At 39.0% G+C, this 16,907-nt stretch overlaps 1 protein-coding gene across 6 annotated transcripts in view; it reads right to left on the bottom strand.

Moving 5' to 3' along the window:
- DNM2 (dynamin 2) overlaps positions 1-16,907 on the bottom strand; it is a 176,714-nt gene that overhangs the window by 101,100 nt on the left and 58,707 nt on the right. For all 6 annotated transcript variants that reach the window (XM_081317587.1, XM_081317589.1, XM_081317590.1 and 3 more), the window contains exons 5-7: positions 8,488-8,586; positions 6,849-7,009; positions 6,016-6,158 (exon numbers count right to left, since the gene is read on the bottom strand). In XM_081317587.1, coding sequence (XP_081173713.1) covers positions 6,016-6,158; positions 6,849-7,009; positions 8,488-8,586 — 403 coding nt within the window. The remainder of the gene's footprint in view (positions 1-6,015; positions 6,159-6,848; positions 7,010-8,487; positions 8,587-16,907) is intronic.

Here is a 16,907-nt window from a genome sequence, read left to right as displayed (position 1 = left end):
AGCTTAGCAGACTTATCAAAAAGTTTTATGAGAAACACCCCAACAAATCAAAAGCCAGCTCCTAATTTGTGTTCTACTTACATTACAGGATCTGTCCTTTTTGTAAGGGGGGCCAAATGTCAAAGCTGCAAACATTGACATGTTTTTCCACTGACAATATAAGAGGCAGCCTTTTGCTTTAACTGTTAGGCTTTGAATCAGTAAAGCGCGGGAGGGATTCAACCCGGATGTTTTAAGAAGATAAGAAATAGCGTGTTTCAAGGGAAGTGAAACTTCGTGTGTTAAACTAATTGGTGAATGTGATTCATGACGTATAATTAAGGGAGGGTGATTCTGTAGGATATGATGTGTTAAGTGGAGGTGAATTCAGATTCTGGCATCCATCCATGAGTGTCAATGCTCCATTCTGCTTATTATAGACTTTTTTAGAATAAATAATCATGCAGTGCTCTTTGATGTATCTCTTTAATCGGAACCATGACAGCAGTATTTAGTGCAATGGAAGGGATATCCGTTGTTTGAGACCACCTGGGTAAAATCTGGTGATGTAAAAGCTGACAGACTCATTAATAGATACTATAAGAAACACCCTAACAAACCAAGAGGCAACCCCTAACCTGTGCTTTTGTTTTCATTACAGGATTTGTCCTTGTAAGGGAGCCAAGACTTCAATGCTGCTAACATTGGATGTTATTGCTTTGACAACAGATGGAAATGCAGTCATTTTTCTCTTTCGCTTTTAGAGAAAGAGGGGGGATGTGGATGAGAGTCCAGTTAGTCATAACAACAATAACTCAGCCATGGGAATCCAAGGTTACTGAGCCCAGAGTTGATAACAATTTGGCAGGCTGGAGAGCTATGGAGAAAGCCTGCGTTTCAAGCTAATTGGGGAATGTGATTTATGACTGTTTATTGGAGGAGGGAATTGTGCTTTGCTACTTTGTGCCCAGAGGAGGAGGGGAATTCAATTTTTGGCTTTAACTATGTGGTGCTGATACATCCCCCCTCCCAGCATCAACTAGCTCTAAAAGCAAAAGAGAAAATGACTGCATTTCCATCTGTTGTCAAAGCAATAACATCCAATGTTAGCAGCACTGACATCATGGTCCTAAGTGGAACTAAATCTACATAGAGGGAAGTATGCAGTGGAGTGCTTCACAGTCCTATTGCTCCTTTTTTGTCATTTTATTTTTTCTTAAAAAAAAGGTTAAAATACAAAACTCCAAAAAAAATCAACAGAAACAATTCAAAATGAAAGAGAATGAACAAGGTACATTAAAAAACCGAAATACATATTTACATATTATCATCCTGTTGAATACTTATAAATATATTATATTATTAGTTTCCCACTCCTTGCAAAACAGAACCAAAGAGATTTTATTCTAATTCTGTTTGCAAATTATTAACCTGTCATCTATCCACTATATTACCATATTTTCCGGCGTATAAGACGACTTTTTAACCCATGAAAATCTTCTCAAAAGTCAGGGGTCGTCTTATACGCCGGGTGCTGAAACTTTAGGGACAGGGCTGGCTGGAAAACCTGGAGCGGATCTCCCATTAGGTCTGCGCAGGGAAAGCGGGACCAATTGGAGAAGAAGCTGCAGTCTGTGATTTTTTACAGGCTGGGGTCTGGGCGTCTTTCCTTCTAAAGTTGAAGAGCAGCTGTAGTCTATCCCAACTTGAAACGCAGGTGGGGAATGCAGCAGCCAGAGCAGCTGCTTAGCTCTAAGGACACATTTGACTCAGGAACTGGGCAGGCTGGCTGGAAAACCTGGAGCAGATCTCCCATTTGGTCTTTTTTTTTAATCCCATTTATATCCCGCCCTTCTCCGAAGACTCAGGGCGGCTTACAATTTAAAGCACAAATCAATGTGCTTAGCAATAGCCTTCATTCTATGTATATGCCTGCTTATTAGGGCTTTCGCCCCCCCCCCCAAGCAGCATTATTACAAAGTCAGGTTATTGCCCCCAACAATCTGGGTCCTCATTTTACCTACCTCGGAAGGATGGAAGGCTGAGTCAACCTTGAGCCTGGTGGGATGAGAACCTGCACTAATTGCAGGCAGCTAGTGTTACTTAAGGCTCTGCGCAGGGAAAGCTTTAGAGTGAATTAGGAAAAGTTTAATCCACTTGCACTGTTTTATGTTTACATGTTTGATGACAAACAGCCTTATGTTTATAAGTGACAGTTTTCCTACTAAGTACCTGCATGTCATAAGCATTTGAATTAAAATTACCATATTAAAATCATATCTGATGTTTTTTAATTTTTATTTGGTGTGCGTTGGAAGAGGGGTAGTCTTATACGGCAAGTATAGCCCAAACCCTATAATTTAACAGGAAATGTAGGGGGTCGTCTTATACGCCCAGTCGTCTTATACACCGGAAAATACGGTACTGAAAAAATAGTAGGTAGAACAAAAAAAAAAGAATCTAGTTCAGCAGGAGAACCTATACCATCTCAGACAGGGGATTGTCTAGTTTCCTCTTAAAAATCTCCATTGATGGAGTGCTCACTATTTCTGGAGGCAAGCTGTTCCACTGGTTGATTTGTCCTCACTGTCAGGAAGTTTCTCCTTAATTCCAGGTTGCTTCTTTCTTTGATCAGTTTCCAACCATTGTTTCTTTTTTTTTTTAATCCCATTTATATCCCGCCCTTCTCCGAAGACTCAGGGCGGCTTACAATCTAAGCACAAATCAATGTGCTTAGCAATAGCCTTCATTCTATGTATATGCCTGCTTATTAGGGCTTTCGCCCCCCCCCCCAAGCAGCATTATTACAAAGTCAGCTTGTCCTTCCTCTGGTGCTAAGGTGAACAACATGACCCCCTCTTCCTTGTGGCAGCCACTCAGATATTGGAATACTGCTATCATGTCTCCCCTTCTTTGTATGTTTTAGTCTCCAGGCCTTTGATCATCTTAGTTGTACTATGATTTCTTATCCCTCCCAAATCTTCCCAACTCTTAAAACTCATTCTTCCTTGATCAAATATCCATGTTTGTTTCTTAATACCATCTTGGAGCAATGATGGTACAATGGCTAGAATCCAGTAAAAAAGGTAAAGGTAAAGGTTCCCCTGCACATGCGTGCTAGTCATTTCCAACTCTAGGGGTCGGTGCTCATCTCCGTTTCAAAGCCGAAGAGCCAGTGCTTTTCCGAGGATGTCTCTGTGATCATGTGGCTGGCATGACTAGACGCCAGAGGCGCATGGAACACTGTTACCTTCCCACCATAGTGGTCCCTATTTTTTTACTTGCATTTTTACGTGCTTTCAATCTGCTAGGTTGGCAGAAGCTGGGACGAGTAACAGGCGCTCACTCTGTTACGCGGCACTCGGGATTCGACCCACCAAACTGCCGACCTTCTGATCAACCTCAGCATCCTAACCCACTGAGCCACCGTGTCCCTAGGTTAGAATCCAGTATTGCATGCTAATTTGGCCATCTGCCAGCAGTTTGATTCTCACCAGCTCAAGGTTGACTCAGCCTTCCATCCTTACAAGGTCAGTAAAATGAGGACCCAGATTATTGGGGGCAATATGCTGACTCTGTAAACAACTTAGAGGGGGCAGTGAAGTACTATGAAGTGGTATATAAGTCTAAGTGCTATTATTATTGCTATTGAGGGCTCCAACCCCAAGATCCATGCTGAGCGGAAGATTTTTTTCTGCCAAAGCTAGTTCTTTGGCAGCACTGCTCCCTGGATCAGAATGAAAACCACTTAGGAATGATCCAAGCTGACGTTTGGACAACCGTGGACCCATACAGGAAGAGAAACTTAAAGACTGCACTCCCCCATGGGAGCAGCCAGAAAGTCACCAATCATCTATCCATCTTATAGTGAAAATCCAAGTTTGCTTACAAGAACAATCTGCCTACTCTAGGCAGACTCTAGGCAGATTGTTCTTGTAAGCAAGCTTGGATTTTCACTATACTTTTTGAAGGTTATGTTTTATTTTGCTTTTTATCTCTAAAAGTTGACTGGCTGGTTGAATGCCAGTTTATTTTAATCCCTTGCTGGATTTTATCTGGATTTTTTTTTTGTCTTTTTCCTTTGATCTATTTGGCTGATTTGAATAATTCTTGCTTCTCCATAAGGAAGTCACAGCGTAGCGAAATTCCTGACACTTGATTTACATTTATATTGGACTTTACTACAGGGATTTTGCATTTTATTAACTTGCAAAAACTTTGGAGATTAGTTTTTTTTTTAAATCTTGGATTGAAATATTCAAAAATAGCCTCTCAGTTTCTGTTTTCTCACTCTGAGGAATATTACTTTAATGTTTTTTATTCCCTGTCTCTGAAGAGGTCCCTTATCTTTCATTGCTAAGTTGGGGGTAAAGTAGTTTTACAACAGCAGAAAACTGACTGAGTGGATAAGTGATAAATTGGTTTCCCCTAAGAAGGTTAAAGGTTAAAGGAGATTGGGGCATTGAATTATTATATTTAACTGGAAAACAATTTCATCTGGACTCTTTTGGGAAGATAGATCAACTTTGGAGAATGGATTTATTATATTTAACCAGACAACAATTGATAAGAGAAGGCTCAGTACTCTTCAATGTCTAATTCATAAATGATTTAGATGAGAAGATAGAAGAGGAATAAAACCCTAGTAAGACCACACCTGGAATACTACAGCCAATTTTGATCACAATATCACAAAAAAGATGTTGAGAGTTTGGAAAAAATTCAGAGAAGAGCAACTAAGAGCAAAGGCCTGGAGACTAAAACATACAAAGAACGGCTAAGGGACTTGGGTTTGGCTAGTCTAAAGAAAAGAAGAAATAGGGGAGACATGATAGTGCTGTTTCAGTATCTCAGGGGCTGCCACAAGGCAGAGAGGGCCAGGTTGTTCACCAAAGCACCAGATGGAAGGACGAGAAACAATGGTGGGAAACTGATCACTGAAAGAAGCAATCTGGAATTAAGGAGAAATTTCCTGACAGTGAGGACAATCAACCAATGAAACAGCTTACCCCCAGAAATCATGGGCACTCCATCACTGGAGATTTTTAAGAAGAGACTAGACATTCACTTGTCTGAGACAGTATAGGTTCTCCTGCTTGAGCAGGGGGCTGGACTAGAAGACCTTCAAGTTCCCTTCCAGCTCTATTCTATTCTATTCATCAAATTTGGGGATGACACTGCAGAAGATAGCTCAAGATGCAGAAGGATCTTGAACAATGGGCCCTATCCAAGAAAATGAATTTGAATGGTGGGAAAAGTAAGATTGTACACCTAGACAAAACAAAAACAAATGCACAGGTATAGACCAGGTGATTCCTGGTTCAATAGCAATAACTGTGAAAGGGGATCTAAGAGCCCTAGTGGACAACTATGTAAACATGAGCCAGCATGTGCTGCAACCACCAAAAAGCCAACACAGTCCTAGACTGTATTAACAGAGGAAGAGAATTACGGTATGTGAAGTGTTATACCACTTTATAATGCCTTGGCAAGTCCACACTTGGAATATTGCATCCAGTTTGGTTGCCATGATATAAAAATGATGTTGAGACTCTAGAAAGAGTTCAGAGAAGAACAACAAAGATGATTAGGAGACTGGAGGCTAAAACATGAAGAACAATTGCAGGAATTGGGTATATCTAGTCTCAGAAAAAAGGATTATGGGTCACATGTTAATAGTTTTCCAATATCTAAGGGGCTGCCACAAAGAAGACGGGATCAACCTATTTTCCAGAGCACCTGAGGACAGGACAAAAAGCAACAGATTGAAACTAATCAAGGAGAATCCAACCTAGAAATAAGGAGAAATTTCCTGACAGCTAGAACAGTCAATCAGTGGAATGGCTTGCCTTCAGAAGTTGTGGATGCTCCATCACTGGAGGTTTTTAAGAAGAGATTGAACAGCCAATTGTCTGAAATGGTATAGATTCTCCTGCTTGAGCAGGGGTTGGAGTAGAAGACCTCCAAGGTCACTTCCAACTCTGTTATTCTGTTTTCTGTAAATGAGAACCAGAGTTTAGTATAGAGTTGACCTACTGTAGTAAGGCTTTGGTTTTCCTTGTAGGATCATCAGGACGAAAATTCTTATATTCCTCCACCTCCTTTTCAAGTGACAGCAGCTGACTCTGCAGTTTGCTACGCAGGGATGGTAGGGTATCCCGGATATGATTTGTCAATTGCTGAAGAGAAGATATGAAGTACCAATAAGTTTATATTAATATTATTACATAATGTTTCTTACTACTAAAATAAGCCATCCTCCCTTTGAAGCCAGTGAGGCTGAATCATGCACTATTTCCTTTAAGTACTTGCCAGTCTATTTTGCTCTCAAGGAAGAGTACTTATCTGATAGACAACCTGCTCTAAAAGTTGGAAAATGATAATAATTAGAAGGTACTTATAGTACTCAAGACTCTTTACACTCCATTCTCTCCCCAACATACTTTGTTCTCATTATTGTAATTTAAAAAAGAGCAGAATCCTTCTATCTTATGTAATGTCACCTATAGAACATCTAAGGCTTCAACAAGGTTTGCTCACATTCAATAGAAATGTATTCATATTCATCCAGTATTAATAGTCCTGCAGGTTTGTTTATGCCTGGTATAGAGATCTAAATTAACTATAAACCAAGATATCCTTGTTTCTTTGCAATATCTAAATTAGCTCTAAACTGAAGCATACCTGATTGAATTATGGATGTTAAGACAGAGAGAAAAACTCACATGTAGGTTTAAATGAGAGAGACACCTTCTCCAATAATACACACCATTAGAAAGCATAAAAGAAACTCACAGTGATGTTCAGCTGAAGGTAAAAAATAAGAATGAGCCAAGAAAAATGAATAAACTGCTGTAGGAACAGCTTACCTGGTTCAAGACCTTCTGCAAATGGGGAGTTCCCATGCGATCAGCCATGTGTCTGTAAGCAGGATGGGAAAGGAAGAACTTGCGCTCAGCTGCCAATGCTGCTCTGATATCCTTTTTACCATCAATATCCTTCTGGCTCCGGTTCACAACTCCAATGTAGCCTATAAAGGGACAACTCCATATCTTAAGTTCTGTCTTAATTTGTGCAGGGCCAAGAAGAAATTTTGAAAAAGGTAGAATGAGACAGTGCAGCAACTTCACAAAGTCAGGTAAACATATGTTTATACTGGTAACAGAGGGAATATACTTCTATCACTGAAGTCTAGAAATTCATTTTTAACATAGGAAAAAGGAATCCAGAATTATACAGAAAACTAGAATGGAGTACCTGAATATAAGACCACAAGAATGTGCTTATTTTGCATTTTATTCTAGATGCAGAACAATGATTCTCAATTGGATTAAATGGATAATCATAATCTTAGTTTGTGAAATAAGTAATCACCTAGTCCTGTACTAATTATCTATTACCAGATAAAGCCTGTCAGGTTAATGGCTATCCAAGGGATTAATATGAAATCATAATCTTGATGTCCAAGCCTATTTAGCAATTTTTGCTGAAATGCCCAAGAGTAATCTGACGTGCATTTCTTTTACATGTCAAGTATTCATATGACCTATATTAAAGCACTTTCTGCTGAACTATTTCTAAGCTTCTAAATAACTATTCTAAACAAGTATACATGGCGCCAGCTTTAAATGCTTATTTCCAGAGGAAAAAAGATAATTGCAAGTAACCTATGGTATCAGATGCTTCCTAAGGCCAAAATGTGTCCAGTATAAAAAGATGCTGCTGCCTGTAATAGCTTTTCAAATTTCAGTGGGTTAGGAATTACAGATGATAAAGAGGTAGAATGACAATTTCAAGACAAATGATGCTCCAAAGAACAGCTACAACTGTACCACCAAAGACTTAAAAGCATCTCAGAAGGAAGCTCAAGTCTTATCTCTCCTTTTATTCCATGAAAGAGGGTCAGAAAGGGAAAAAAGCAATACTGTAAATTAGTGAGTGTCTGATATATTAATGGTGTGTGAAATTACGGTTTAAATTACTTAAGATGCTGGATAGCATTTATCTCAGAATAACTAGTAAAATGTATCTAATCAAGCACGGTGGGCTTGATTAAAATTGGATTGAGGGGTGGGGCAGTTGGAAATGAAAATCCCTGAGGAATTCCACCGAGAAGGGATTGAGCTAGGTTCTTCCCATCCCAAATCAACACTGACTGGAACTAGCCCTAGAGGAAAGAGAATCAATGCAGAACTATGCCTTCCACTCCTATTCCCCAGTCCAGAAATACTGTATGTCTTGATCAACAATATTGAAAGATGCCAAGAGATCAAGAAGAGCATGGATGAATGCACCATCCCCATCCCACTCCCACCTGAGCTTATCCACAAATGCAATCAATACTGTTTCAGTCCCATAATTCAGGCCTGCAAACTAACTGAAAGTAGTCAAGCTATTCCACTTTTTTCAGTATTCCTTCCTTGTTTTGCCTATGAATTTAACTAACAACCCAAGGCAGGATTCACTGAAAGAAATATCCATCAGCTATAATTCTGAATGGCTTGCTACCTCTCCGCAGAGGCAATAATTTATTCTCCAAGATATCTCTGGCATCAGTGCCTTCATCCATCAGGTCTAGCTTGGTTATTACTCCAATTGTTCTTAGGCCTGGGAAAGAAAAAAGAATTGTAATCAAATTGTAACCAATTTAGCAACTTCTAAAATAATTTTCTCAAGATAATTTTTCTTTGCAAAATAATAATAGCAATAGCAGTTAGACATATACTGCTTCATAGTGCTTTACAGCCCTCTCTAAGTGGTTTATAGAGTCAGCATATTGCCCCCCCCCAAACAATCTGGATCCTCATTTTACCCACCTCGGAAGGATGGAAGACTGAGTCAACCTGGAGCCAGTCAGAATTGAACTCTTGGAGTGCGCAGAGTCAGCCTCCAATACTTCATTCTAACCACTGTACCATCTTGGCTCTTACAATAATCTTTATATAATATAGTATGTATGACAAATTTACCATCAGTCAATTGCAAAAGGCAGCTGTATTCAGAACAGTGATGATGCCTCTAATACCATCAAACATCAACATCTGCCTATCTCAAGTCCTATGCCAAATCCAATATAAATATCTGGCTGACTTCCGGTGGCGGTGCGGCGCCGAAGACAGCTGCTTTCGGGCTGTCCGCTTCGCAGCTGTGTTTATCCACCGAAAACAGCGCCGATCAGCTGTTTAGGTGGATTTGAAGCCCCCTCCTCGGGAGAAGAGGAGGGGGTGAGGCCCCAGGTAGGGGTTGAGCTCTCCGGGGCCGCCTGAGCTGAGAGTTCAGGCGGCTGAAGGATTGAGCCCCCCCGAAGCCTGGGTTGCTCCGAGCTGCTCAGCGTCTCTGCTCCAGGATTTTTGGAGCAGAGCCAGGCGTTAGCGACCACCCCTGCCAGAAGGAAAGACTTTTGAGTAATAAGGAGCAGGCAGAGCGGTACAGGAGGTCAAGGTGAAGTGGATTTTTATTTTTACTCCCTAGCTCAATGGACTTTATAGCTTTAAAGTGAAAGTACGCAATAAGTGAAAGTGGGGAAAGATGGCGGCTAAATCTTCCTTTAAAGTTCTTCGGAGTGCGGAAACTTCCCCGGTGCAACAGACATCGTTGCAAGATTTGCTTCCTCCTGTGGCATTGACGCTTAAGGATTTACAAGATGCCTTTGCAAAGCAATCCAAGGTAATGTCAGAAATGATGGATGATAAGATGGCAAAGCTGGAGGAGAAACTGGAGAAATTGGAGGAGAGGATGGAAGAGAAGTTTAGTGTAATGGAGGAGCAGATGGAAGAGAAGTTTAGTGCAATGAGGGTAGACATTTTGTCTACAATTGAAAGCGTGGCTGAATGTGTGCAACATTTGGATGAAAAAGTGGAGGATCTTAGTCAAAAGAACTCTATATTAGAAGTAAAGGTACTGGAGAATGAAAATTTAAGGGACAAAATGGACGGAGAATTGAGCCTTGTCCAGTATCATCAGATGCAGTATGCTATTAGAATCAGGGGCTTAAAAGAGAATCCTAAAGAAGACTTAAAGCAGCTGATTTCTGAGGCTTTGGAAGCACTATTGGGCCAGCCAGCATCTGAAATAGAGGGAAGTATGGATAAAATCTTTCGTGTAAATTCATGGATTGCAAGGCAGAGGAAGCTACCTAGAGATGTGGTGGTCTATTTTACAAAGAGAGCTACTAGAGATGAAGTTATTCAAGCTGCTTATGATACTAAAGTTGTGGTTGCTGAGCAAGAAGTCCTGGTTCTAAAAGAGATTCCTCCAAAGATTTTAAGGAGAAGGAAAGATTTTGCATTTCTTGCACAGGAACTTAAGCAACGTGATATCAAGTTTAGATGGGAGATTCCAGTCGGATTGGTGGTGATGCACGAAGGTAAAAGATATCGTCTGGTTACCGTGACTCAGGCGCGTGATTTCTACAGCAATGTTTTAAAAGCAACCCCTCTATCACTCTTGGAAGCTGCAAAGGGATCTGGAGAGGGAAAATTTCAAGATGCTGAAGGGGGACAGACAGAGGAGGACGGTGCTGGAGGGGATCAAACTACAGCTTCATCGGCTGCTGCTGGAGAGCAGAGGTTGACGCGTGCCGCTTTAAGACGAGCAAGACAAGTACAAGAGCAAGACCAGCAGACGTTTATGGAACTTTCAAAGCGTACTTACAGTGAAGCTGTGGGAGGAGCGCGGCCCAAGGAAGTTGCAGGGGCCATTGAAGATGTGCTCCAAAAGCTTCGGGGCGCCAAGCATGGCGACTAAATTTCTAACCTGGAATATCAATGGATTAAACTCACCACAGAAGAGAAAGAAAGTTTTTCAATATTTAAAACAATTTAAGATTGATGTTATATGTTTGCAAGAAACGCATATTAGGGTTATGGACCAAAAGTATTTATCAAACTCAAGGTTGGGCACGCAATTTGTTGCTTCCGCGTTGAACAAGAAAAATGGAGTGGTTGTCTACGTTAAAAGTACCCTAACAGCGGAACTAATTGAAGCAGATAAGCAAGGAAGATATGTTATGATAGATTTGCTGTTAGAAGGTAAAAAAACGCTTCTAGTTGGATTGTATGCTCCTAATCAACAACAAGCTGATTTTTTTAGTTTACTTCACACAAAGGTTACACAATTGGATTATAAATCGTTTATTTTTATGGGGGACTGGAATGGTGTTTTAGACGTACAGATGGACAAGGCTGGTTCTTTTAAGCGTGTTCCGAGTCATGCTAGATTGCCTAAAGGACGATTTGGAACTGCGAGATATCTGGCGTGACACACATCCACACGAAAAGGATTATACTTTTTTTTCTGACAGACATCAATCTTTTTCCAGGATTGATTTTATTTTGTTGACTAATGACTTTTTTTCTAGGATTAAGAAGGTAAAGATCTGTGCAAGAACTATTTCTGACCATAGCCCAGTTTGGTTAGAGATCAATAAGGACAATAGGGATAGGCGCTCGTGGCGCGTAAATGAGAATTTGTTTAGAAATCAGAAAAATGTAGAAGAATGTAAACAGCAGATGAAGGATTTCTTTGAAATTAATATGAATAAGGATACTTCTATGGACATGGTTTGGGATGCTAGCAAGGCCTACATGAGAGGGGTGTTGATATATATGAATAATAAATGCAGACGTACTTTGGAAGTCAGAAGGAAAGAACTGGAGAATGAAATTAGGGAAAAAGAAAAGGCCCTAATCTTGAACCCATTGGATGTGAAGACTAAGGAGGTTATTAAGCTATTAAGAGGACAATTTGATAAATTGATGGCTGATCAAGTGGCAACCAATTTACGGTTTGCTAGGCATAATACTTTTTGCAATGCTAACAAGCCAGGTAGATGGCTAGCTTACAGACTAAGGAAAAAGCAAAGGGCTTCTAATATAGATAAAATTGAACATAAGGGAAAGGTTGTGTTTCAACAGGATCTTATTAAGGAAGCTTTTGTGGATTTTTATTCTAAATTATATGCTAAGGAGAAGATTAATGAAAAAGACATTGATGTATATTTGGAGAATGCTAGCATCCCGGTTCTTACGCAAGCACAAAGGGAGGAGATTAATCAATTGATAACAGAAGAAGAAATTCTTATAGCAATTAAGGAATTGAAGGTGGACAAAGCACCAGGCATGGATGGTTTGACTGCGGCTTACTACAAAAATCTACAACTGGAGTTGATAAAGCCGTTAAAGGAACTGTTCCAGACAATCCAGAGAGGGGGAAAGGTGCCTCCGTCTTGGAGAACTGCTTTTATTTCTTTGATTCCGAAGGAAGATCAAGATGCTACTCAAGTAAAAAACTATAGACCGATATCACTTTTAAATACAGATTATAAGATATTTGCCAAGGTGTTAGCTAACAGATTGATGAGGGTTCTGCAACAGGTGATTCATGGGGATCAAACTGGGTTTATTAGTGGCAGGCAAATGAAAAATAATGTGAGGCATATAGTTGATGTGATGGAGTTTTTGGAAAGGAACAACCAGATCCCTGCGGCGCTAATTTTTTTAGATGCTGAAAAAGCTTTTGATCAATTGAATTGGCAATTTTTGATGAAAGTTTTAGATAAAATGAATTTTGGGGATAAATTTTTGCAACCAATTAGGGCATTATATCAAAAACAAACTGCCCGAATAATAGTTAACAATAGTTTGACTGAAGTATGTAATATTGAGAAGGGCACAAGACAAGGGTGTCCGTTATCACCTTTATTATTTGTTTTAATATTGGAGATATTATTGGTAAAAATACGGAATTCGGAAAGAATTAAGGGTATACAAATTAGAGATCAGGATTATAGACTGAGAGCGTTCGCAGATGATCTGGTTGTTACGGTGACCCAGCCAGAAAACTCTGTTGTGGACCTGATGGAGATAATAATGCAATATGGGAAGGTTTCTGGATTTAAAGTTAATGCACAAAAAACTAAAATTCTGGCCAAAAATATGACAGTATCGCAAAAGGCCCTTTTAGAAGGATTAACTGGATTTGAGATTGTTAAAAGGGTCAAATATTTGGGGGTGTTTTTGTCACCCTCTAATACAAAGTTATATAAAAATAATTATGAAAAGTTATGGGGAAAAATTCAAAAAGAAATGGAGAGTTGGGAAAAATTGCAATTGTCTTTGCTGGGAAGAATTGCAGCAGTGAAAATGAATGTCCTGCCTAAATTTCTATTTTTATTTCAAATGATACCGGTTCTTAAAAAAGATTCTAATTTGGAAGAATGGCAACGGGGTATCAATAAATTTGTCTGGGCAGGGAAAAGGCCACGAGTTAAACTTAAGATTATGCAGGATACTCATGAAAGAGGTGGTCTTAAAATGCCTAATCTTAAACTATATTATGAAGCTGCTGCGTTATCAGGAATAAGTGATTGGATTAATTTGACACAAGAGAGATTATTAAATCTTGAGGGCCATGACTTGTTATTTGGCTGGCATGCATATTTGTTGTATGATAAGAAGGTAGATAATGTGTTTAAAGTGCATATTTTAAGACAGGCATTGTTGAGAGTTTGGAAGAAGTACAGACATAAGCTAGATTTCAAGATGCCGTTGTGGGCAATTCCAAAACACGCAATAGAAAACATAAATGTTGGCTATAAACATGATGTGACTACGTATAAGGAGATTTTAAGCTTGGAAGGAAACGTCTGGTGTTTAAAGCCGTATAACCTCTTGCGAGATGAGAAGATTGTTCAAACTTGGTTTCAATATACTCAATTACGGGCCAGGTGGAAAGAAGATCAGAAAATTGGCTTTTCAATGACCGATGAAAATTTGATAAAGCAAATTAGAAACCAGGGTCCAGCACATATCAAACGGATATATCTTGCATTGATAGAAATTGACTCAGAAACAGAACTTGTTAAAGATTGTATGATAAAATGGGCCCAGAATATCCAAGACGTTATTACAATGGACACGTGGGAAAAGATCTGGGTGAGGAACGTAAAATTTACACAAGCTCAAAACCTAAGAGAGAACTTTTATAAAATGTTTTATAGATGGCATTTAGATCCTAAAAAGCTTGCAAGTATGTATCCGAACTATCAGCCAAAATGTTGGAGGTGTGGTGGCGAAGATGCAACATATTTTCTTTTTTTTTTATTGAAAAGTTTTAACATACATTTTATCTTTAACAGTCCCCCCTCCCCCTCCCCTCTCCCTCCCTCCCTACCCCTCTCCCCCTCCCCCCCGACTTCCCAGAGCTAAGTACAAGGTATAAAAACAAAAAAAGACAATCATAAACATCCATATGCTAACAACCATAAACTCTAAAATCTATCACTCTCTGGCTCATATAGGATAATACAAACACTATTAATATTAAATATATAGAGAGAAAAAAAGGGGAAAAAAGAAAAAAAAGGAAGACTTATTCAAATGCTACATGAAACTTTTTAGTCCTATATTTGTTCTGGATATACTCAATCCATTTTCTCCATTCCATAATATAACGTTCTTGCGAGTGATCTTTCAAATAAGCCGAAATCTTTGCCATCTCTGCCAGGTCAGAAACCTTTAAAGTCCATTCTTCTATGGTCGGCAGTTCCTCTTTCTTCCAATACTGACCTATTAAGAGTCTTGCTGCCGTAATTAAATTCAACATCAACTTAGTGTCCACAACCGTAGCATCTATAATTATTCCCAACAAAAAAAGTTGCGGACAAAACTTTATCCTTTGCTTGAAAATCTTCTGCATATTCCACCAAATTTTTATCCAAAAGGCCTTAACCTTTTTGCAAGTCCACCATATGTGAAAATATGTTGCATCTTCATCACCACACCTCCAGCATTTTGGCTGACAATTCGGATACATACTTGCAAGCTTTTTAGGATCTAGATGCCATCTATAAAACATTTTATAAAAGTTCTCTCTTAAATTTTGAGCTTGTGTAAATTTTACGTTCCTCACCCAAATCTTTTCCCACGTGTCCATTGTAATAACTTCTTGGATATTTTGGGCCCATTTTATCATACAGTCCTTAACAAGTTCTGTTTCTGAGTCAATCTCTATCAATGCAAGATATATCCGTTTAATATGTGCTGGTCCCTGATTTCTAATTTGCTTTATCAGATTTTCATCAGTCATTGTAAAACCAATTTTCTGGTCTTCTTTCCACCTGGCCCGTAGCTGAATATAATGAAACCAAGTTTGAACAATCTTCTCATCTCGCAAGAGGCTATATGGTTTCAGACACCAGACATTTCTTTCCAAGCTTAAAATCTCTTTATACGTAGTCACATCATGTTTAAAACCAACATTTATATTTTCTATTGCGTGTTTTGGAATTGCCCACAATGGTATCTTACAGTCTAACTTATGTCTATACTTCTTCCAAACTCTCAGCAATGCCTGTCTTAAAATATGCACTCTAAACACATTATCTACCTTCTTATCATACAACAAATATGCATGCCAGCCAAACAGCAAATCATGGCCCTCAAGATTTAATAATCTCTCTTGTGTCAAATTAATCCAATCACTTATACCTGCTAACGCAGCAGCTTCATAATATAATTTAAGATTAGGCATTTTAAGACCACCTCTTTCACGAGTATCCTGCATAATCTTAAGTTTAACTCGTGGCCTTTTCCCTGCCCAAACAAATTTATTGATACCTCTCTGCCATTCCTCCAGATTAGAATCTTTCTTAAGAACCGGTATCATTTGAAATAAAAATAAAAATTTAGGCAGGACATTCATTTTCACTGCTGCGATTCGCCCCAACAAAGACAATTGCAGTTTTTCCCAACTCTCCATTTCTTTTTGGATTTTTCCCCATAATTTTTCATAGTTATTTTTATATAATTTTGTATTAGAGGGCGACAGAAGCACCCCCAAATATTTGACCGTTTTAACAATCTCAAATCCAGTTAACCCTTCTAAAAGGGCCTTTTGCGATGCTGTCATGTTTTTAGCCAAAATTTTAGTTTTTTGTATGTTAACTTTAAATCCAGAAACCTTCCCATATTGCATTATTATCTCCATCAGGTCCACAACAGAGCTCTCCGGCTGGGTCACTGTAACAACCAGATCGTCTGCGAACGCTCTCAATCTATAATCCTGATCTCTAATTTGTATACCCTTAATTCTTTCCGAGTTCCGTATTTTTACCAGTAATATCTCCAATGTTAACACAAATAACAAAGGCGATAACGGGCATCCTTGCCTTGTACCCTTTTCAATATTACATGCTTCTGACAAGCTATTATTAACTATTATTCGGGCTGTTTGTTTTTGATATAGTGCCCTAATTGGTTGCAGAAATTTATCCCCAAAATTCATTTTATCTAAAACTTTCATCAAAAATTGCCAATTCAATTGATCAAAGGCTTTTTCAGCATCTAAAAAAATTAGCGCCGCAGGGATCTGGTTGTTCCTTTCCAAAAATTCCAACACATCAACTATATGCCTCACGTTATTTTTCATTTGCCTACCACTAATAAACCCAATTTGATCCCCATGAATCACCTGTTGCAGAACCCTCATCAATCTATTAGCCAACACCTTAGCAAATATCTTGTAATCTGTATTTAATAGTGATATCGGTCTGTAGTTTTTTACTTGAGTAACATCTTGGTCTTCCTTCGGAATCAAGGAAATAAAAGCAGTTCTCCAAGACGGAGGCACCTTTCCCCCTCTCTGGATTATCTGGAACAATTCCTTTAACGGTTTTATCAACTCTAATTGTAAATTTTTGTAGTAGGCCGCAGTCAGACCATCTGTACCTGGCGCTTTATCCACCTTCAACTCCTTAATTGCTGTAAGTATTTCTTCTTCTGTGATCAATTGATTAATCTCCTCTTTTTGTACTTGCGTAAGAACCGGAATGCTAGCATTCTCCAAATATACATCAATGTCTTTTTCATTAATCTTCTCCTTAGCATATAATTTAGAATAAAAATCCACAAAGGCTTCCTTAATAAGAT

This window comes from Vipera berus (assembly GCF_964194415.1).
Source record: "Vipera berus genome assembly, chromosome: 2".
In the NCBI taxonomy this organism is placed as follows: Eukaryota; Metazoa; Chordata; class Lepidosauria; order Squamata; family Viperidae; genus Vipera; species Vipera berus.
The sequence above is the reverse complement of the archived record's forward strand: the minus strand, read 5'-3'. Positions and strand labels throughout refer to the sequence as shown.